General features: G+C 38.7%; 1 protein-coding gene across 8 annotated transcripts in view; it reads right to left on the reverse strand.

Annotated features, from left to right (window-relative positions):
• GRM1 (glutamate metabotropic receptor 1) overlaps nucleotides 1-23,476 on the reverse strand; it is a 172,202-nt gene that overhangs the window by 116,193 nt on the left and 32,533 nt on the right. For all 8 annotated transcript variants that reach the window (XM_072331559.1, XM_072331557.1, XM_072331553.1 and 5 more), the window contains one exon: nucleotides 20,882-21,131. In XM_072331559.1, the coding sequence (XP_072187660.1) occupies nucleotides 20,882-21,131 (250 nt within the window). The remainder of the gene's footprint in view (nucleotides 1-20,881; nucleotides 21,132-23,476) is intronic.

A 23,476-nucleotide genomic window follows, 5' to 3' on the forward strand; every position in this document is an offset into this window, starting at 1 on the left:
CATGCATTTTACTTTGTCATAACCAACCATAATTAACATTTCTGAGCCTGTACTCACAGAACAACACTGCAATCCCTCCCCCACCCATATATGCTGACACATCAAATGTATTATCTGGGCTCAGCAAATCTTGCATCAGCTCCTGCTTACACATAATGGCCTGGTGAAAAAGAAAAGTTAAGCAACAACTGATGTGAAATAATCACAGTTGTGGAAGAAACTGATTGTTACCTAAACCTCCATGTTTGAGACTCCTGACAGGCACATTCCACTATAAGAACATGCTAATTAGTACATACTCTCTGGTTTTATCCCTGATACCCTTCTCAGCATGTAGAGAAGAGAAAAAGGAGTTGAAAATAAGTGTTAATTCACCTTATAAATTAACACATATGCATTGGGAAGTTGGGTATTTGACTATCTTCATAACACTTAGACAAAAACTAACAAAAAACCCCAATCTTGTAGCTGCATAAGAAATTAGTAGCCAATTAGAAGCTTGCATCAAATATCACATCTCTAAGGTGCTGATGATCAAGGTTTATTTTGCTGTAAGTATGGAGAATGTCAGCTGGAAATCAAGGAAGTGCTTAGCGTGACTTTCTTATACTGAATCCTGAAAGAGAAGAGAGATGTCTGGTGAGAGACAAAGAAGGAAGAGATAGGAGAAAGTAAGTTCTTGCTGTTTAGCAAGCCAAAAGTCCTGAAAGATGCAGTAACAGTAGCTGTTAGAGTTTGGCATTTCTTTCACAACTGTATTCCTGGTGCTGTGTATCCAGGTACCAGATTATTTCTGGATTCTTCTCGTAGCTGTTAAGATTCTCACTTAGAGCATGACATTTACAGAAGACTTTCAAAAGAGCTAAGCTCATGGAGAAAAGTCTAGCTTTACTTAATGATGCTGAACAGCCCTGAAATCTTTCCTGCATGGCTAAAATCCTGACCAGTGTGACACCGGTAAAATGGAAAAAAGAAATGATAGCTTTCCTCCTCAAAGTAGAGCAGAATCATTCTGAAGTATTTCTGAGCCAGCCATACGTGTCTACCAGACATGTATTTTGGCTCTAGAAGTTAATCAAAGAACACCCTGCAGAGAATCCCAATGCAGGGCAAGGGAACCTTGCCTGGGGATGTGGGATCTGGCTAGGTTCTCAGCCACTGACACTTTAAAGGGCATCAACAGCTTTTATGCTAGTGGCTGTCTGAAATATACTATTATATATATACACAGACTGAGGTATTTTCAGTACCAAGAAAAAACATCAAGCATTCAATATTTCCCAGACTTTGGTGAAACTGTAATACGATAGGACCAACCGGAAAGAGATGCTGCTAACTACACAGATAATGACACTGATGATACGCTGCCTTTCCTGTAAATATCACCCTTTGTTCTTCAAAGTAAAGGGCTGCTATTTACTTTTTTGTTGCAGCCAAGCTTCAGTTTTTCTTGTAGGTCAGAGCAGAAGATTAGTTAATTACACCCTTTATGACAGAAAGTCACTGATTCATATCTTCCTTTGTATTAGAATATATCTGCCTTTCATTAATTGCATCAAGTATGCACAGTCTGTATGCCGGTGTAAACAGAAAGCATATCATCTAATTTTCTAATACAAACAATAGATTCAGGAAATTAGTCATACTTTAAATTGATAAGTTAGGACACTGTTCTGTTAAGTAATTTGAAATGAGTATTCATGTCACAACTGATTGTCAACACAAATCCAAATTACTTTTCTATTACCACAGATATGAAATTAGTTCTCAACTCTGTAATATATAAGAATTCATTGTAAATCTACATACTTCTTTCTCTCTAAAATAGCTCTGTGAAAGCCAGTATGAAACATCTTGAACTTTTCAAATAAATATAGTGAATTCAAGAAGCTTATCATACCTCAGTAACAAGCTTTAGACCCATTGTTTGAGAAGCTTAAGGAGGGCTCTAGTTTTTAAACATAAGCCAGTCATTCAGTGCCACACCACAGAAATCATGATCAAAAAAGAGTCCAGAGGTATCAGAGAAAGAACAGCAGAGCATCCAGTTCTGCTGACTCTCATTATGGGAGTACCCTTGGGCCAGTGGGCCTCACTCCAAAAAAAGCAAAAAGAAAAAAACCAAACCCCTCACTCAAATTCAAATTCAGGCTCTGTTTTTCCTATTATTCCCAGTTTCAACTTCTTTTTCAGAGATTCCAGTGTACAACTTCATCTCCTGGAGACTCATATATGTCTTCAGAAAGAAAATACTCCCATCTCAGAACTAAATCCAATATTATTCAGGAGAAGAATATCTCGGCATCATAACTTTTTGTTTCTGTACTGGTAAAGAACTTGTGTGATACAATAGATAAAATAAAGATAGAATAATGAAGGGGTGTGAATTGCACACATTCATGCTCTCCAACATTAAGCTCATTTTTTTGAAGGAGCTTAAAAATGTGGATAATATGAAGAATGAGACTGGAGAAATGATGAAAAAGAACATGGCTGCAGTGGATATTTTCCTAGCAGAAATGTATTTGCTTACTAAAAAATGTTTTGATGTACAGACATTCTCTTCTTTCAAACCATCATCAGGTTTTCAGCCACAAGACACTCTGGAAACACAGAGAAAAACTGAAAGTCCAATGAACTTACCCTCAAAAAACAAACAAACAAACAAAAAACAACACAGCTCTTAAAATGTAAGACAAGAAAGAACTTGAAATCTTAAACATACCATACACTGAGTAAATTAAAAAAAGAGATATATAACATATGTTCTGCTTGTCATGAAAGACAACAGATGTCAGCACTATGAAATGTGATTACATAGATACTATAAGAGAAAGGAAAATGGCACACCAAAGTCAAAGTCTGCCAAGAAAATAATAAATAAATTTCCTACTTACTACAAAGAAATGTTACCTCATTTACATGAATTCATAAATCAAGTTAAAAATACAATTTTGATGTACTTGTAAGCAGGGAGCAAGGTACAAATGCAGTTTTAGTGCCCAATGACTACTTATTTTCAGAGGCCTCTTAAGATACTAACATTGAATTCTATTACTCTCTCCCATGGCTACTGTGTAGTATGAATACTTAGTTTTGAAAGTATAAAACAACAAGCCTATATCTAACAGAATTAATTTTGTGTTATACAACTATTATAAATATCTACCAGCTTTTGGATCAAGCTGATTTTCTGACCTTCATGACTGGAAAGTCTAAAGCTCATTTCTTGTTTATGAATTTTCTTCCCTTCTGTGTTTTCCAATCATCTTTAATTAGCCTGATTTCCCAGAACAGTACCCCTCAGCATTTTATTTGAATTTAAAAAAAAAAAATAAAAAAAATCAGCGTTATAGAAGACAACAAACATGAACTGACTGTTCTGAAAATTAAATAAATAAATTAGAAATTGAATTGATTTAATTTAAACATTTCAAAATTCTTCCAATAGTACATCCAGTCTTCAGGGGGCCAAATACTAAGCATGAGCATCTTCACAGCACCACAACCTGGGGAAAGTACTGCTCTGTAACATATTTCATTACAAATGCTATAGTCGGAATTAATTCAAATACTGGTATCATAAGAAGGCAAAAATTAGACCAACAGGGATATTAGCTTTGCCTGTCAACAGTCTCCACAGGTTTCCAGTGGCTGTAATCATTTCAGAACAGGGCTGTGAATCAACATGGAAGTTTAGTATGCAGGGTGCAGGCTCGTTGGGCTGGATTTTGTACAGTGAGACTATAGAGAAAAAGACAGGTAGTTGTAACACAGGAGTCCTGCATGAAGTAGAGTACAAGAATCTGAGGGGAAAACAAAGTTTGTGAAGTAGAAATGAGACAGAAAACAAGTGAAAAATCACCACGTTGACAGAGTATACAAACAGGCAACAAAAGGAAGCAAAATTGAATGTGGAAACATTCAGGGAAATGAAAGACTGACTATGTTGCCTAACAGTCTTTTAAAAATAAAGTTACACAGAATAAGAACATTGCTTCTGCTCCAGTATGGACAGCCCCAGTACGAAATGCAAGTATAGATGTGGGAAGCCCACCTGGGAGAAATAACGGTATTTCACAGAAGACTTAGTTAACCAAGAAAAAGTAAAACCAAGAAAAAGTAAAACTACACTAAAAAGAGACCTTCCAGCTCACATTTGCATTTCTAGGACCCTCATTCTACAAGAGAGTGGGTAGAAATGAGGTTGTTGCCTCCTCACTGACAAACTTCTGCCTCTCCTCAGCAGATGATGTACACAGAATCTTTCCCTTCACAGACAGATGGAAGTTTTTCATGAAAATCTGCTTCATTCCTATTCTGTAAACATTTTCAAACCTTCATGTTTGATACAGGAATCAGAGAGCCAGTTTTCTTTTACTGAACTTTGGGCACATGTTGCTCCTCTAGCCAGTAGAGTGCAAGCATGGGGAAAGAGGGATGGACAACCACCCCTAGGGATCAGCTCCAATAGCTGTAAGGAGCTCGTGGTGACTGCCACCCATCCTCAGGCACTGCTAGAAAAAGGCAACATTTAACAGAAGGACTGTGAGCCTGAGCAACCTCTTCTGGGTCTATCCTCTCTCTGATAGAGAGCTGTACATATCTTGAAGCTTTTCTGTTACAATACATGTTGGCAGATGCTTGCTAGGGAGATTTTTTTTTAGGAGTTATGCATTGTGCTATCCTCATGCATATATTTTTATGAGTGTTGATGAGAGAAACCAGCAATGAAGTATTATACATTACATTACATCCTCAGGCCAATCTCAGCAGCACTGTGTTTTGCACAGAACCGCTTCACATTATTACAGAAAACACCCTTTTGCCATTTAAGCCAAGGCATTGGATGCATCTTTTACCCCAGAGGGTTTGGACGTCTTCTAGATAGCTTTGTCATGGATCACTGAGCTCCTTAAGGATAAAGAAAAAGCTGACCTTCACTAAGGATTTTGAAGCTGTGTCACTATTCTGCAGGGAGCCAATGCAAATAGGAGATGATGGATTTGATGTGCCCATGGTAACCCTCACTGCTGAGGAAGTGTGTTGCAGTGTCTCTCACTCCTAAGGACTTGAATCTATATGATTATGGTGTGCTGCAGTAATTCACAAAGAAAATAATAATAATAATAAATAATAAATAAAAAACACAAAGTTTTGTATCACTGCCATTACCCATGAGAAGAGAATGGAGTCTCAGGCTACTGAAAACAGTGGGAGATTTTGGGATGTGGAACCACTATTAACAGGGATTTCAAAAGCATTATTAAAACTACAAAGAAACTGATGAATAATACATCTGCTAGAAATTACACTTGTGGGGAGATCAAAATTATTCACCAGCTTGGAAAGCACGGAGGGTTAAATATTATGACAATTTATTTTGACATTCTCTAGAAGAAATAGTTTCAATATTTTCAAAACAAAAACATTCAGACTTTCTATTTTGAAATAGCATATTTGTTTTGAAATTGACAACATTGTTCTGGATTTAACAAAAATGTTTCAGGTTGGCAAAGAATAATTTTTCTTCCTGCTGGGAAAAGAAGACAAACTATTAAACTCATATAAAGTTGTTTCAGCTCGTCATTACAAGCATTGCTTCCAGAATGCTTAGTTTAGCCCCAAAAGTTTCACAAAATGGAAGTATATCACTCCTACAGCTCTTTGATAAAACAAACCAACCAAAACAGCAGAAACTAGGGATGTATATCTTGCAAAGATTCTAGTTCTGTGGCTTCTTTGCCTCTGAATACTATCCCCCTCTGTCATGGAAATTGATTTCCTATATTGTAGAACCAAGGTAAGCAGATACAGATCACCTAGAGTACTGTACAGCCACTTATCCCACCGTACATTTGCCCCTATCATTTACCTCCCAGTGATCTCTGTAATGATCAAACTCCATCTCCTCTTAAGAGTTACATAAATCACTACATACTTCATGGGAGAATTTCAGCTGCACTATAAGGCTCCTTCTGCTGCTCAAACTGAAAATGTTAGTTTCATTTAAGTTTATCACAGAGCTGTATACTAAATTACACGCAACATAGGATAAGACAGTCCATACAACAGTCAATGTCCTATTTTTATGTTAAATTCAATTTCTTCTTAACATCTCCACCACTTCAGCTTTTTAACAGACTCAGGCATTAACAATGTATGAAGCTTATTCTAAAGGCTGCCAGGAGCAGAGCACTGGAGAATCTGGGCAAATAAAAGGCAGCTACACAAAGCTCTCCTACACCTAGGGAGGCTTAAAAATGATTTGGGGTTAACACAAGTAGTACATTTGAATCTGGTAAAACAGTTGGCAGATAAACTATATGACTCCTAGATGGTAAAGCTGAGATCTGCAGGGAATCTGCAGTCTCAAATTCATGGACTATATAGAGCCCCGGATATTACAGCTGACTCAAAAAATTGTTTTTTCTGACTCTGACATAAGGAAGACTTGAGATTTTTAGAAGACTAAGGTAGATTCTGTTCTCCAACTCTGACTCAAGCCAGGCAAAGGAGAAGGCTGCCGAGGTAGTTCTTGGTCACTTTGCAGTATCTGTTTTTACAGCTTTGTCAGAGAAACTGAAGCTTTACTTAGTCTCCTCATACAGTCTAAAAGAACCACACCACTTTGAAATAGATGCTTTCCCTTCCATGCTCCTAGCATAAATCCTTCCAGGGTCATCAGGACAAGCGGCACAGCTGGTTGCACTGCTCCTGAACCTTCCCTCACTGAGACAGATGCCTCCAAGCCAAATCATTATGGGGATTTTAAAAGTAAACTAAAAAGCATTCTAATACTGAAGAAAATACCTGTTTTAAACTGATAACAGAGAATGAAAAAAATATATATATATATTAACAGAAAACCCCTCTCTTCTGCTTGTTTTTTTATCTTTCCTATGCATTCCTTCTCAGGTTATTTTTGGTTGAGATTCATGTGGGGACCAGAAACACAGTTATGGTCTGAGGTTCCTCCGCCTGTGCATGGCACTGTGCGCAGACCTAAATGACTGTTTCTTCCCCATAGCATTTGAGGTCTGCAAAACCTTAGAAACAAGGCAAAATAGTGAGATTTAACATGACATTATGGATAACAAACAAAGAAAATGAAACTGGGTAGACTCCTGTTCTCATTCCTATCTGGAAGACTTGATTTAAGCTAAAAGCCTAACAAACGTAAAGTACACTGAAAACATACTTTTATGTTCAGACTAACATGTGGAACTCATGGACATCACTGAGTTTTTGTGCAAATAAATAGCCTGGGAAGATCCAAACAAGAATCAATCATTAACGAACAGGCACAACATCTCTATTTTCTGTACTGAGGATGAAAATTACAAGGAACGTCAATCATCCAACTTGAAACAAATCAGCCAGTCAGCAAATACTCTCAGTAAATGTTTCCTCACAGAGGGAAAATAAATAAATAAATCTTTATTTGAATCACATAAATCACACATACTAAATATTCACCACTAATAAAAACACAGTCCTAGAAGACATGGTCAGTTTTAACAGGTGAGCACTGCTAATCAGAAAGTTATTCTCAGTTCACACTCACTTCAGTAGCACTGCTGTCCAGATGGCTGCATGAAAACTGAATTCAGCCCTCAGAGCTGGAGGACTGTAGCAAGAACAGAAGGAAGCATTCTTCTATTGAATCCTGCCGGGCTAACTGTCCAGTGCTTTCTCTAATTTAGAGTCACAATTGTGTTTCCATTACACAGAAGGGCAATTTATAGACACTTGGTTTCTTTCATTTATCTAACAAGTTTCAGCTGTGATCAGAATATACAATGCATGCCTGAATCCGAAATCCTATCACTATCGACTTCTTACTTACAAATTACTGTAACTCATCCACTCCTACTTCCACGCTTTATGTGTCTTATTCCCTAAGAACGTATGTTTTCATTCTCACATTTTATTACCACCTCTTCCTCTTCCTTAGCCTAGCTTTTATGATTCTGTCTTCTATGACTCTATCTTCCTTGCTTGTAGGATTGCAATTCTTAACTTTGCTGAAGTGGCAGATTGTGCAATTACTCGAGTTTATGCTTTCCACATACGAAGTTTTCCAACAAACCTACTGGGAAACTGATAAAAGGGAATCAATCATATTTCAACAACAAAGCTCCAGAGAGAATTTATTTTTCTCTGTTGTATTCTCATGCTTACCAGAGAAGCGTTGGCAAGTTTCACAAAGGCTTTAAACTCTCCATTCCCATTTTGAGTTCATTTAACATACTTCATAATCACACTGCTGAGACAAATTTGTTTGAAATGCATGCAGATTAATGCATCTAATTTCTTACTCTAGGTGTTTCAGTCTTGGCACTGGCCCTCTCAGTGGCACTTTCAACAGCCTGCAGTGTCTCACTCAGTTGCTTGCATTGTATCACCTCTCAGTGAGTCCACGCATTTACTCCATGTGTGACTCTGAAAATGATCAACTGCCGGCCTTCAAAACCAGAACTGCCTAATCTTCCCAATTATCCCATTGCCTACCCTCTTATGTTAACATTTTATGATAATGTGTGAGATCAGATTGAAATCATCCACTCACACAGCATTTCAGGTCTGTAAATGCAGTAGTGGCTAAAAAGGCCAAAGCTCTGTCCTATATTTTTTTCATGGCAACAGTGATACAAAGTCCTATCAAGGACGGCTTTGGTCTTACATAGCTGCAAAGCTGCATAGGTACTCTTTTTTTTTTTTTTTCCTTCTGACTGCTACCATATAACCACAAACAAAAACTGTGCATATCAATCCTACATTGTTATATTTACTTAACTGTGGCATTGTATGAGATTTCTAAGTAAGGATGTCTAACATAGAATATGAACAAATAGATAGGGCAAATGAGTTGTCAAATCAATTTCTTCTGCAAGTGTCACAGAACACGGGTAGGATTTTCAAGAGCACATTTTGCTCATCTCAATTCCTGGTGAGGGGAAAAAAAAAAGCTAAAACTCCTCCTGGCTTTGCAGAAAGCTATGACAACAGTGCAGAATTTTTACTTCCAAAAATAAGTCCCATAATGGTTTCGGGTACTGAAGAGTTCAGACTTTAATTGGTGGGGAAGTCTTAAGATTCAGACAAATGTAGATAGGAGGAATAAGAATGGATGAAAATGCAAGGAACAAAATGCAGCACACAAGGAACAGCCAAAGAATGTAAAGAATATAAAACAGTAAGGAGAAGCTGAGAAAAAAATGTATATTCAGAGACTTATTAGGGCAAGATTAGAGGAAAAAAAACAGAGATTTCAGATTTCCCATCAGAAATAGCATCTTACAATGATTCAACCCGCTGTGAGAAATCAGCAGAAATGATAAAGTCACATTCAGGTTGTCATTCCTGCACACAGAAGTGCTTAAATCAGACCTATTATGCGGTTTTCCTAATCCTCATGCTAACATGCAAGAGCTGATATACAGCATCTTAGCAATGCCTTCATTGGATTGAAATCAAGGAATTCAGTGTTATTTTTAAGCAGAAAAATAACACATGCCATTTCTACTAAACTACAGGAATACATTGTTCTTTTTCTACTTAATCTTGCTTTAGTTTGTAATTAGTTTAGTATTGTATCCTTTCAGTCTATTAGCCAAAGAGGGACAGGAACAAAACAAAAAAATAAAACAACCTCACACCCCCCACAGAATAAACACAGCTAAATCACTAGCATGGAAAATAACTGCATGAGCCCTGGGTACCAAAACTTACCCACAAATAGCTCGTAGTGAATAATGCACATGGTTTAAAACCAGTTGAAATAAGTACCAGGTCAGTTATCAGACAGCAGTGAATCTGAAAGGCTTTGAAACAAAATTCTTTCCTTGATTTTCCCTCTCCAAAGCACAACTAACTGAACAAAGTCGCAGACAGTAATGACTAAAGTGAAACGTGGGCAAGTGTTGGCCAGCTCAGCAGAACTGGAGTCTTTCAGTCCTACATCAAAACAGATGGTTGGTGCTGAAGATGCAATCGTAACATGCAAGTCAGCTTTCAGTCTGAATTGAGTTCTTGACATCATTTTGAGTCCTAAAGCATTAGTTTATCACTGAAACAGAAGGGATTTGTCTTGGCTGAAAGTTTCAGCAGAAAAACAACAGACTAAGTATCACTGTGGGTCAGCTGCCTTGATTCCAAATTGAATTTCAGCTTTACAACACTTATGTACTTGTCTGCCAGACTACAACCCTTGCACGACCTGAAGATCCCACTTCTTGTGTTCATACCAATTGTGTCCTTTTGCACAAATTCAGCTTCTCCAAGTGCTGGATATCGAGCACACTTTCCAGTCCTAGAAAGGTACCCAGATCTGTCCTGCAAAGCGAGAAGGTTGAGGACATTCATAAAAGAAAAAGGAAAAAGGAAGAGAAGTCAGGAAATATGTACTCTTTTTCCATAGCAACGTACCGTGCCACTTATTCTACCTTCTCCCTAAGATGTATCTCTGTCTGAGCACTGAAACAGCACCAGAAGTAAACCACAAAAAAATCCCAAGTCCACTGCTCACAGTCTTATTTTAACTTTTGTAATTAGAAACACAACTGCTTCATTTCCTAACCATCCATAAAGAATCCTAGCCTTACTGAGACATGCCTGAAAAACATCTGGCCTCTGGCAAATTATGCAAAGATCCTTGATGTAACATTATTCTGTATCACTCACTCCCACAGAAGTGCAAAATATTCTTCCAGGTGAGCAGCAACAATCCAGCTACTGATTTCCATATGTGCCTCGTAAAACATACCTTAATAAATAAACCATGACAGCATCATAAAATACAGTGTAATAACTCAGTGTTTCTAATACCCATATTAATTCATATGCAAAATGCAAACATTGAACTGTTGCACTTCTTCAGCACTTCCAGTACTTTGCTGAAGTAAACATCTGCCAAGGTTGTTCTGCCTTTACATTTTGTTGGACATCACTAGTATAGGTAACTCTCTAGAAAATCTATTGCATGAATCATAAAGAATAATTTTTTTACTGCAAGTATGGAAACAAGATTTTTTTTTCCCCTATGAGTTTTAGTGTCATCAATATTAAGTCTCATGTTTTGTGCCACCCTTCAAGATATAATATAGTCTGCTAAGTAAACCATGGTCTTATACTTAACTCATCATCATTATCACCAAGCAACAGCCAAAAAACTAATAATGAGTATTAAATGCAAGCTACAGAGAAACTCAAATCAAATGTGGTTCTGTTGTAATATAGTCCTATTTTACTGAGGCTTGACATGTAATTTGATTATTTTAAAATAGACTGATGTTATTTTAGATTAGAGAGTAAACAAAATATGCTTGTTCATATTCTTCCTGAATCATGGAACATTTTAATCCACATTGATTATAAATGATAATCACAGTTAGCAGGTGCTAGACTGCAATTGCTAATTGAATCATGATGTAATAAGGAACAAAACATGGGGTGACTGACATGTGCTAAAGTTCTAGACTTCAAAATTAGCAATGGATCCTAATACCAACCTTGATAATGCTTAGGAAATGGGCTGACTTTGCTGTCTGGCATTAGCTTAGTTGACAATGTTTTCCTTATCTGCCAACATCAGTTAGAGTTTGAAAGTATTTGATGATTAAAAATGAGTGATTTCTGTGTTTTAAGGAAGTTATCTGAACTTTAATCCACACAATCTATTCAACTGTTTAAAAACAGTCTCACACTAAGAGCCATCAACAGTAACAACAGCTTCATTAGTAAAAATTATTCTGAATATCTTTAACCTTGGAGGCACCACACAGATGAATTAGTTCTCTAACTACAGTAAACAGAGTGAAAAGCAAGCCTGTTGTTGCTTAAATGACTGTCTTACTATTTGTCAGTATCCCACTTGTGTAGTTTTATTTTTACTTCAGACTTTTGAATCCCTAGTATTTTTCTCACTCAGACTACCACCCAAGTAAAATGAGCACATTGAATTCCAGTGGTTTGGATTCCATTATATTTATTTTGCTACACTGGACTACTACTAGTTTTCTGAACACTGTATCTCTGCTTATGGCAGTTGGCAAAAAAACACTAGCATGAGCAGCACTCTATTTTGCCTACTATTTTTTCCAGACTTACAAGGCCCAAATCTATCCTAGACAAGCTAGACTCACACAAGACAGTTTTTCTTCATTGCCAGCTGTACATTACTTCTCTGCAATCACCTCCTTAAAAAGTGCTAGTCATATTTTTTGCCCCCACAAAACTCTTCAAATCTTTTGGGAGGAATAGACATTTCTAATTGATTTTTCATAGTGATAGGACCAGAGGGAATGGTTTCAAGCTATGGCAGAGGAGATTCAAGCAGGACATTAGGAAGTATTACTTCTCAGAAAGGGTAGTCATGCACTGGAATGGACTGCCCAGGGAGGTGGTAGAGTCACCGACCCTGGGGGTGTTCAAGGAAGGACTGGATGTTGTGTTAAGGTACATGGTTTAGTGGGAGATATTGGTAATAGGTGAACGGTTGGACTGGATGATCTTTTAGGTCTTTTCCAACCTTAGTGATTCTATGATGCAATTCTATGCTTTGATGGTCTTTGTGAAAAACCTTCCTGATCCAGAACAATATAATCACAAGCACCTTGGAGGTAATATCTAAGTCACTTGCGCCAGAGGTTCTCCTGGAAAGAAGAAACAAGCAGTCTTCTTATCCAGATAAGAAAAGTGATATCAGTGATATTTGCGCTGGTAGATAGGGATGAAGAACAGAATAAGCCCTGCATGATCCATGATGAGATGGTTTTGGACTTGCTCAGAGAGCTGGATGCTCACAAGTCCATGGGGCTGGATGGATTGCACCCTAGAGTGCTGAGGAAGTTGGCAGATGCAGTTGCCAAGCCACTCTCCATCATTCTTCAGCAGCCCTGGCTAACTAGGGATGTCCCAGCAGACTTGAGGTTGGCAAATTTGACGCCCATCTTCAAAAAGGGCCAGAAAGATGATCCTGGTAGCTACAGGCCTATCAGTCTCACCTCACGGTCCTGGAAGATTACGGAATGGATAATCTCAGGAGCATCATGAACAAGTTAAAGGTCATCCAGGGGATCAGGCCCAGTCAGCATGGGTTTACAAATGCTAGATCCTGCTTTCAAACCTGATTTCATTCAAGACAAGGTGCCCCTCTTAGTGGATGAGGGTAAGGCTGTCAACGTAGTCTTCTTGGAATTAAGGCCTTTGACACTACGACCCACAACACCCTTGCAGAGAAGCTGGCTGCCCACAGTTTGGATGGGTGCACACTCTGCTAGGTGAAACACTCTCTGGATGGCCAGGCCCAGAGGGTTGTGGTCAATTAAGTTAAATCCAGTGGGACATCCAGTCATGACCCAGTGCCCACCAGGGCTCACTACTGGGGCCGCTTCTTTTTAACATCTTTATTAATGAGGGGATTGAGTGCACCCTCAGTAAGTTTGCAGACAACACCAAGCTGGGAGGGAGTGCTGATCTGCTTGAGGGGAGAAGGGCACAGAGGGACTCAGACTGGATCAATGGGCCAAGGCAAACTGTATGGGTTTCAGTAGGGCCAAGCATCAGGTCCTGCATTTTGGTTACAACAACCCCAGGCAACCCTACAGGCTTGGGGAGGTGTGGCTGGAAATCTGCCTGATGGAAAGGGGACTTGGTGTACTGATAGACAGTTGGCTGAATATGAGCCAGCAGTGTGCCCAGGTGGCCAAGAAGACCAAAGGCATCTTGGCTTATTTCAGGAATGGTGTGGTGAGCAGGACTAGGGAAGTAATCCTGCCCCTGTACTTGGCATTGGTGTTCAGTTTTGGGCACCTCAGTACAGAAAGGACATTGAGGTGCAGGAGCAGGTACAAAGAAGAGCAACAAGGCTTGTGAAGAACTTGGAGAATATACCCTATGAGGAGAGGCTAAGGGAACTGGGGCTGCTTAGCATGGGAAAAAGGAGGCTGAGGGGAGATCTTACTGCGCTCTTCCAATACCTGAAAGGTGCTTACAGCAAGAGTGAGCTTGGTCTCTTCTTACTGGTGACAGGACAAAGTGAAATGGCCTCAAGTTGCACCAGGGTAAGTGTAGGTTGGATATCAGGAAAAACTTCCTTACAGAAAGGGTTGTTAAGCACTGGAATAAGCTCTCTAGAGAGCTGAGTCATCATCCCTGGATGTGATGGTCAGGTACATGATTTAGCAGTGGGTTGTCAGGGTGGTGTGGTTAGGTCGTGGTTGGACTTGATGATCATTAACATCTTTTCCAACCTGAGTGATTCTATGGTTTTTTAATATTTGTGATTTCAGAACTGAGTGAAATAGAGAACTATCCATCATCACACTTTTGGCAGTACTGTCCATGTAACCTGTGGTGGTTTAGCCTTGGCCAGAAGTTAAATAACCCCCACAGCCACTTGCCAACCCCCCTTCTCAACAGGGCCAAGGAAGAAAATAGGATAAAATAATCTCCTGGGATGAGATAAAGGCAGGGAGATTTGCTTAACAGTTGCCATCACAGGAAAAACATAATAAACGTATAGCAAATTAATTCAATTTATTGCCAATTAAAATTGATTTGGATAGTGGGAAACAAAGAGAACAATTAAAACATGTTCCTCAGTGGTGGTCTATTTCCATCAGTAATTCACACAGCTATCTCTGAGGGGATATCTTTTTCATCACTCTCTAAGATCCACTTCCAAAACTGTTGATTATTGTCTCTTACCTAATTTCTTTGTCAATCCCCTGTCCCACAGTGAGGGATACCAGCTTTCCTATCTATTTTTTAATTCCTGACAGTCATCCCCAGTATCTCAGCCTCAGAGTTACCAAGCTGAATGCCATTCACCTGTGTGGCAAAAGTAATGTTTCCACACATCTCAAAATTAATTCAGGGTTAGGGACCAGGTGATTTCTCACTGTTAGGCAACTTCTATCATTCCCTCTCCTCATTTTCTTGCTAAAGGACAAGCTTCCTACTTATGCACTCCCTCCTTTTCCTTCCCCAATGGATAATATGGACCTATGAATCCCTGCTTCCAGTTTTCCTATTGACTATAGAAGCAATTTATGTAGGTAGGGCTTGGGTCTGCATCTTAACAGTGGCACCCTCAGATGCAGAAGCCCTTCTTCCCCTGCTCCTGTGATGGAGCTGAAAGAGGACTCAGTAACAATGGTCCAAGTCCCAACTAAGTGCTTTGAATTAGCATATCTCAGTGGGCTATGCAGGGCATCCTTCTGACAAGAGATGCCCTCATTCAATGGGATTACATGCCTGTTCAGCCATAAAGCTGCATCCTATCAGTGGTAGCAACTGCCCCAGGCACTTGCTCAAATCCAGTCACCTTGACATCCAGGGATTGACTGCCTCAGGGCACATTTCTCTTTTGCCTCACCAACAAGTTGTTTACTCTTAAATCAGGTTGATGAAATCAGATTTCATATACTCAACAAAAAGCCAACAGAAGTCAGATAATGAGGCCAAACAGCTTGCATAAGGATGTACAAAAACCTTGTGAGCCCATGCAACAAAGCTAGTGATGCCACTGCCAGAGGCAAAGAGGAAGGTGTAATCCCTCATTCTCTCCACAAGATAGCTCAGCCAGCAAAGGAACATCATCTGCCAGGGACATATGCCAACCCAAGTGCATGGTCACTGTTTTTATTGACACATTCACAGGCACAATGAAATAGAACGATAAGCAGCACAGAGAACATCAAGATCCAGAAGTGGCTTGTTGACAAGCTCTACACTCATATACAGTAAAGCAAGCAAACTCCATGACCAGCGTAGAAGCATGGCCACTAACAATAACGATAGCTACAGTGCACTCTACTCACACTTCTGTCTCAGGCCACAATTTTGGCATCAAAAATGACCCTGGCCAACAGACAAACACTCAGCAACTCTAAATCACCTCATGAACAAGACAGAGATAAAATGAGAGGAGAGAAAACTTGTGGATTAAAAATAATGAGAGCTTAAGAGGGAAAGTATAAACTGCAGGTATAAGCAAAGCAAAAAGAGGAATTAATTCCTACCCATAGACAGGCAGACCTCCAGCCACTTCCTGAAAAGCTGGATTTCTCACACCATATGTAACAGTTCCTTTAGAAAACAAGCACCATAACCAGAAATGATTTCCCGCAGTCTCTTTTTGCTGCCTTTTTATCTCTGAACACCATGTCACACGGAATAGGATATCCCTTTGACCAATTTCAGAGAGAAAGCTTTGATGCTGTGTAAGCACTGCTCAGCAACATCCAAAACATTTGCATTATCAACATAGTTTTATCCAAAAACGCAGATTATAGAACCATTAAGGCTCCATTCCCACCAAATCCAGCAACGTAGCAATGACAGCATGGTAGCAAAGTCCTAGGCTGTAGCAAGTGAGGATATGCTCAGGTGTGACAGCCATAGGCACAGAAACTATGGAAAGAAGCTGCTTACCTTCAGAAGGCCCCAGATAGGCAGGGATCCCCAGCAAGATGCCTGCGCCTCCACTGCCAGCCCTTAAATGCAGTCTCGGAAGGGGTGCATCCTGGCTCCACCCCTTATGGTCACACAGGCACATTGCATGCACCTAAGCTCCTCTGGGTTGGCTCCGAGTTCCTACCAGGTTCTGAATCACTGGTATGAGCAGTAGCTTAGCATTTATGCTAACCTGCATTATGTGCATTAGTGATAGCTTATACATTACATTTTCCTAATGATGCGTCTCCTTCCCTAAGAAACCAGAAAAAAATACTGTCTCCTTCTGGCTGTCTCTGTCTTTTCTGAAATGTAGAAACCACTTTTATTTTTTCTTAAACCATTGATCACCACTTCTACATCTTAAGACTGATTTACCTTGGTCACTAGTGTCCTGTGACCATAAAAACTGATTTTTCCTCTGCTCAACATGAATACTTCAAACATTTCAGAAAGTGTAAAGTCCAACATCAAGAACACCATTGCTAATATTGGCATGCAAAGGGAGAGCAGTCAAGCAAAACAACATCACGCCATGTACTCTGAAACCTTTATCACCCTATGCTAAAAGAGTTTTATTAGATAGGGGAAAAAAAAATTGATATCCCTCTGAAAATGCACTAGGTTGACAACAGGGACACGAAAATTGTGTCATCACTACCTAGTACCCAAATTTTTCACCACTCTACCAGTACATAAAATTCATGGTTATGCAACAGCCTACAGAGCAGTACTAATGAAAACCATAAAACATTAGAAACCCTACAGAAGTAAAGAGATACTTATTCCATTACCAGGTGTTACACTGAAAAATAGAACATAAATTGACATTATCTGTTCCTTCCTGAAGTTCCTTATATTTACAAACTATTTCATGTACAAATTTAAGAAATTTTCAAACTGCAAAAGAGAATTTTCATTTCCAAAAGTTCATCTAACATCACAGTTCTCAAATGATCTCCAAGTAACCTCTTAAACTTCAGGGATTTGTTTGAATCTTCCATTTCCATTGCACGACCCTTATAGATGCTGGCAAGTCAGTTACATGCTTTGACGTGGCACATCATTTCAGAAGACATACAGGAGTTTGATCTATCTTGCAAGATTCTCACAAAGCCTAACTTATGCTTATTAAGTAATATAAGATGTAGTAACCTGTGTAAACTTAATGAGAAACATGGTGCTAAACATCTTTCTACATAGTCACTTCACAGAACTAATTATTGTTGAAAGACCTATCACCTGAATTTCCTTAAGGGTGCAGCTTATTCTTTTATTACAATTTTTGCCCATGGTTACTCTAATACAATTGCAATCACTGGTTTTAAATAAAACCATTTTCTTCTTTTCCGTTAGATTATTAGTTTTTGATCACTTTTATTTAGATGGTTGGTGTTTTATTGCTTTTAAAGCTTCATGATCCTTAATTTCATATTTTAATCGTTTTTTCTTACTGGATTTTCCACTACATTTGGATATTGTATCAATTTCAGAATCATTTGCTATTCCCCCCTTAGGGAAGATTATAAACTTTCCACCTGTCCTATCTCACACTAGCTTCCTCCAGAAACAGGAATTGCCCTTCTTCTCATTAATACTACAGATTCCCACTTCCAGTAGCAAAGTAGTCTGAATTTCTTGTCAAGATCTTCAATCTGAGCTTGGGAAAACTTGCTTAGGTATGGCACAAATAGGATTCTAACTCCATGCCTGAAAATGAACTGCTCATTCTGGAAAAGGCTCCACATCATAACAATCTAGTCTTGGCTCAATGCAACCTCCGAAATTCCCATTGTATCATTCCCAAATTAAACTGAAGCTAGATTTTTCTTATAGCTTTCCTTCTGATATTATTTATTTATTCTGAAATTTAGTTGAGTGCCTGTCTGCTGTGATCAATAGCAATACTGAAGAATTCACAGGAAAAGCACTACTTAGCCAGGTGTCCTTTTTGTAAAGGCTTCCTCCCTTTCTAGTGAGTCAGAGCAAATTGTGGAGCTGATACAGCACAGCTGATAATAAACCTGTGAGTAAATTAAAGGCTTTGTTTAGGCCCACTATTGCAAATAAATAAATCTTTATTTCACATTCAGTCCTGCTTCTGTCAATAAAAAGAATGCTCTTTAAAGGCTTTCGGGTTTGTTTGTTTTTGCTTAGTTGGAAAATTAAATAAAAATAACTGAACAGCATGTCAGAGCAATGTTAATGTGTGCTTCAGCTTCTGTTCGTATACAGATGACCAAATTCATAGCACTGCAGTTTCACTGCAACTTCCTTGTGAATAAGTTTGCTAGAATTGACATTTTTTAAAGTCACCTGATTAGGACAATTCAAAGAAAAATGTTTTTTTCCTCTAGCTTTACATGCACTTTAAAACATGTGCTAGTCCTATAATATTTTTTAATTCAGCCAGCTGTTGGGCATAACTCAATCTAAAGCAACAGTCTGTTTTGTAACCAGATCACCCCACCCACCCCTAAAAATGGTTCTCATACTCAATCACCAGCATGAAATAAAAATGCATGAAAACCTGTCTGAAAAATGCATTGTGATTTCCAAAGAAAGTCCTTTATTAACATTTAATAGTTGAGAGATTCTGACAAGCTCAGAATAATGCTGTTGGGCAGACTCTGAGACAATCAAAACAGAGTATCATAATATTTGGTAAAGGCTTAAAGTCAAACTTTGAAGATAAAGCATTTAACATATTCTCCATGGAAAAGGGAATCAAGTAAGCGGCCTAATAGGAAACTAAGATTTATACTACAGATATATCTAGTTTTGGTGCTTTCTGTAGAAGACTCATTTTCTTTAGCTCTTTGGATGGCCAGTTATCAGAGCAAGTACTGAAATCAGGTGAGGAATGAGATACTACTACAAAGCAACAATACATTCATTCAATACACCGCCTAAACCTTCCAGGGTATTTACAAAATGACCAGGGATGCGGTGCTCAAAACTAATTTTATTATATATAACTTCTTCAATTCACTGGGGGGGGGGGGGGGGGGGAAGAAGAATGAAATGTTGCATTATTCATTTCAAATTACATACAGTGAATGATACAGATGAGAGGTGCATGCACAGTTCTAAGGCAGAGCATGACTCAGTACTGTTGTTTCACTTTAAGACCAATGGCTTCCAAATGTGCCATGTTTTGTCTATGCATACTTCTAGAGATACAGCCTCTGCTCCAAGTTGATTGTCATCAAATATTACCAACAACAAAAAAAGTAATGATTAAAAGAGAATCATTGATTGTCATTGAATGATTACATAGGCAAAGTAAGTTGTACAAATCATAACTGTAGGCTTTGAGTAGTGATGCTGACAGGAAAATATTGTATCACAGAGCTAAAGAGAGCGTTCTAGACACAACACTGACAGAAAAGCTTTAGGGACAGAAAGGAACAAAAAAGTTCTATAGAAAAAGAATGAAAACAGAATAAAAAGAAAACAAAAGCAAAGTAGGTAAGTAGATGATTCTCAAAGGCCTTAAATGAATGGTGTTTAAACAATAGATAAAAGAGAAATGGGAGAGAGCGAATAAAATGGACATTATCAATCCAACAGGCAAGACAGAAAATGTCATCCTTCATCATCAGAACAAGATTCATTGAAATGGAAAACCAGACATAAACACACTAAAAAAAAAAAAATCAACGTTAAATATAAGAAGCCACAAAATAACCATCAAAAAGGAATGAGGTTAGATCATATCTGATGGAACTAAAAGTTATTGTAGTTCAGTGAATATCTAACAAAGAACTGAAATCCTAGAGAAAATAAGTCTTTCCCCATTCAATATATAGTAGCACTGTTTATTCCAGTAACATAAGTGCATACATATGTACTGACCTGGCTGTCTGCAAATTTGATGCTTAAAAAAAAAAATTCTGTGCAACAGTGTCCTAGCTTTCTATAGCAAAGATCAGAATCAAGTGTAAAATTGAGACTCACAAGACTGTAACTACAGTTCAAGCAATCTAAACCATTTGATAATTTACAGTTTCAAATTATCAGGGACCATTCATTCTCTCCTTAGTAGTATCATGTACCACACTTCTAGATCACATTCTGAAATCAAGATTCTTCATCCTATGCTTTTTCTCTACAATATGTGTATGAAATATTCCTCTAGAGTATGTGAGAACACAAAAACACTAAGGTCATATCTGTTAAAAAAAACAAAAAAAAACCAAAACCAAGCAGGCAATAATTAACATTTACTTCAGCAAAAGATAACACTACGAATTAAATGGTTACATAGTTTCATATTTTCTCTATCATCAAGTCACTTCTTTTTATTCATTAGAAAAGTAAATTTTGTAAAGACGGATAGCCTGAATTGCACAGTTCTGAAACAAAAGGGCAGCCTTAAGAAGGGATGCAATGTAATGCAATCCATTCACAGCCTTACCTTCCAATTAGCAGGAACTCCCCAAGCACTCCCAGACGTCTCATGGCAATGAGGATCCCCCTCACAGTCATGCCCTCACAGAAGCAAACCACCACTCTCGCCTTGGGTAATCTTTCGCGCAGCTTGCGGAGCAGGCGATCAAAGCTCTTCTCCCCAGCATTGCTATAAATCTTGTCAGAATGAGCAATGCAGAGACCCTCTTGGGCAGCCAGCTCTTTGAAGGCCTCCATTCCACTTTCACCGTAATTTCCTGTTTTAAAAGAAAAAGAACAGTTGATTTTATGCATTTAACCAATTAAGGGAGTGAGTGTGGTATGGTGAGAAAGGAAGTTTTCCCTTAGAACTCAGCTAACATCAGCAGAAAGAGCAAAGGCTCAAAGTAAACATACTGAGTGGAGCGACGAGATAACTGTATTTCTAGTTCCCAGTTGACCTGGGGACTGCAGGTTTCTTTCCTTACATTGATTTACTGGCGAGTATCAAAAGCAAAGAAGGTGGAGAAGTAGAAAGGGAAGTAGAAATCCTCAGACAGTGGATTCCAAGTTTTATTAACAGTTCTCTGGTAACAATCACAGTTGATCTATTCCAGAAAGACAGTTACAGGAAAAAAAAAAGGGGGATTTCATTCTAAGCTTTTCTGTAACCCACGTTGTCCCTGTTAGTAAAATTACAGAATGGATCAGATTAGATCGAACCTTAATGATCATCTAGTTCCAACCCTTTGCCATGGACAGGGCTGCCACCCACCGGATAAGGCTGCCCATCCAACCTGGCCAGGGAGGGGGCATCCACAACCTCTCTGCACAACCTGTTCCTGAGCTTCACCACCCTCTGAATAAAGAATTTCTTAATAACATCTAACCTAAATCTCCCCTTTATTAGCTTAAGATCATTCCCCCTTGCCCTATCATTTTCAGGCTGTGTAAAAAGTTGGTACCCCTCCTGCTGGTAAGCTCCCTACAAGTACTAGAAGGCTACAGTGAGGTCTCAATGAAGCTTTCTCCTTCCAAAGCTAAACAAGCCCAGCACACTCAACCTTTCTGCTTAGGAGAGGTACTCCAGCCCTTTCTTAATTTCTGTGGCTCTCCTCCAGACCTTCTCCAACAGCTCCACATAATTCCTTGTACCGAGGGTCCCAGGCTAGGAAACAGTACTTTAGATGGGGCCTAACAAGGGCAGAATAGAAAGGGACAATCATCACTTTCTCTGCTGGTCACCCCTCTTTTGATGCACAAAAATGAAGGCAAGATGAATGTAAATTTAAAACCATCCTAATCTGGTAAAATTTTAGAAGCCATGTGCAATAATCTGGCTGAGGACAGTCAAAATTTAGGTCTGATGTTTCTCTTGAAATAGACTATCTGCAAGACCTTCCAAAATAGCTCTTCCTAACACAGAAACATTTGAACTTCATGGTTCAGACAATATCAAAGATGATTCTTAATTTTTCTTGTGTATTCCTACATTTTGGAAGCTCTATAGCAGCTTTGTAAAACTCAAACTGCCTTCAGCTAAGTGAATTCTTGATTGCCAGTGAATATTTTATATGTCATGAGCACAGGATTTGTGATGACAATCAAGCAGAAGGAACAGACAGATTACAATAAATTGTCTATTAAGAGTAACAAAAAATAATAATTTAAAAAAAAAAAAAGAGAAGCACAAATTTTATGCTATCCATGTCCGTAATAAGTTTACTTAACTTCCTGAGGGAGTTACATGAGATATATGGAGCATTTCTAGACACAGCCTGTTGCAAACCAGGGGTAGCTGAAGGGATCAAACTCTCCTCTTTACAGAGACATTTTCAAATACCAAATTGCAATGAGGAAAACTCAACAACCTAAGTTTCTTCATCCAAAAGTTTAAAAAAAATAAATAATAAAGCAATTCGAAAGGTACATCTATCAGGAAGAAAAAAAAATAAAATAAAAAAATCAGCAAGAAACACATCAGGCATTCTTTATAAATCCAAGAAAAATAAGTGCATTTTTCCAGAAATCTTAATCACTTGCAGCATACAAGACAAACTTAACCGTAGTTTCACTTAGTCATACTCATAACGTAGGCCCAAACCTTCCACACTTGGTGTCAAAAACCCCTCAAGTTCCAAAGCCTTTTGCACTACACTGCCCTAGTTGCTTGCAAATTTGCAGCACAGCAGTATGGCCGCTTTTCCAATCTGTTACTCGATGACAGATACAGCAAGCAAATTTGTCTGCTCTTATGCCTGTCAGACAGAAGTACTCTAGAACAGGTGCAAGGCCCTGGACCTGCTTGACCGCAGGACAAGGACTGGAAGAGCTGTGCCTAGTGGGAATGTATCATCAAGCAGCCCTATATTGCCCGGCCCCCATCCCATGATTCCACACTTGAGATAATGCTTCATGTAGAGTTGGTTGCAGGAGAAGCTCAGAGGAGAAGCTGTAACAGCATTCCCTTTTAAGAATAATACATCACTCACTGCCACCAAGGGATTTTCTCTTGGACCTGAGGCTGGGCAATTTGAGCTACAGCACTTTTAATACCTGTCTTAGGTCATAAACTGCAGCAGGACAGCCTTGTTGCTGATTAGCCACTAACAAGTACCTCAAA

This window comes from Excalfactoria chinensis, chromosome 3, assembly GCF_039878825.1.
Source record: "Excalfactoria chinensis isolate bCotChi1 chromosome 3, bCotChi1.hap2, whole genome shotgun sequence".
NCBI classification, from domain to species: Eukaryota; Metazoa; Chordata; class Aves; order Galliformes; family Phasianidae; genus Excalfactoria; species Excalfactoria chinensis.